General features: G+C 54.5%; 1 protein-coding gene across 1 annotated transcript in view; it reads right to left on the reverse strand.

Annotated features, from left to right (window-relative positions):
- Positions 1 to 461, reverse strand: part of LOC108445059 (nicastrin-like) — a gene marked incomplete at its 3' end in the record, with an annotated part of 3181 nt that extends 2720 nt beyond the window's left edge. The window contains exon 1 of the mRNA XM_017727673.1: positions 283 to 461. Within this exon, the coding sequence (XP_017583162.1) occupies positions 283 to 446 (164 nt within the window). The remainder of the gene's footprint in view (positions 1 to 282) is intronic.
- Positions 462 to 797: the final 336 nt, after the last annotated feature.

Genomic DNA, 797 nt, shown 5'->3' on the forward strand with positions numbered 1-797 from the left:
GCCACGCCTTTCCCGCTTTTCCCAGGGAAAGGAGCCCTCAGTCCACCCTGGGATTGATTCTTCCCTCTTTTCTAAAATCACAGCTCAACATTCCACAGATTTGGCAGCGACCACAGAGCCAATCCCACAGAAAAAAAAAAAGAAGGGAAAAACCCAAATTTAGGCGGGACTAAATCCACGAAACCCCGGGAAAAGCAGGAATTCTCCAAGCCAGGGATTTGGGGGACAGGGAAAACGGGATTTTCTGTGGGGATTTTGGGGGTTTTGATGCCAAAAACTGACCTGGAGAAGAGCTTCCCGTCCAGCAGGATCATGTAGGGAGGGTGGGGCCCTGTGGAAAGGGCCCAGTCCAGGTCCGTGTCATTCTCCACCACGTGGATCACGCCCGTGTCGCCGCTGAGCGAGGCTGAGGGGGAGAGAGTGGGATCATCCCGCCAGAATTCCATGGAAAAGGTGGGATGGGGGATGAGGGATGGAGGGAAGGGGTGGGGGGGGTGGAAATGGGGGATTTGGCCCCTCAGAGTTCCATGGAGAAGCTGAGGGATGGAAATGTGGGATTTGGCCCCTCAGAAGTCCCAAAACTCCATGGAAAAGCTGAGGGATGGAAATGGGGGATTTGGCCCCTCAGAATTCCATGGAAAAGCTGGGATGGAGGAAGAGGGATGGAGGGAGGGGCTGGGGGATGGAAATGGGGGATTTGGCCCCTCAGAAGTCCCAAAATTCCATGGAAAAGCTGAGGGATGGAAATGGGGGATTTGGCCCCTCAGAAGTCCCAAAATTCCATGGAAAAGCTGAGG

Source organism: Corvus brachyrhynchos, unplaced genomic scaffold, assembly GCF_000691975.1.
Source record: "Corvus brachyrhynchos isolate BGI_N302 unplaced genomic scaffold, ASM69197v1 scaffold2690, whole genome shotgun sequence".
NCBI lineage: Eukaryota > Metazoa > Chordata > Aves > Passeriformes > Corvidae > Corvus > Corvus brachyrhynchos.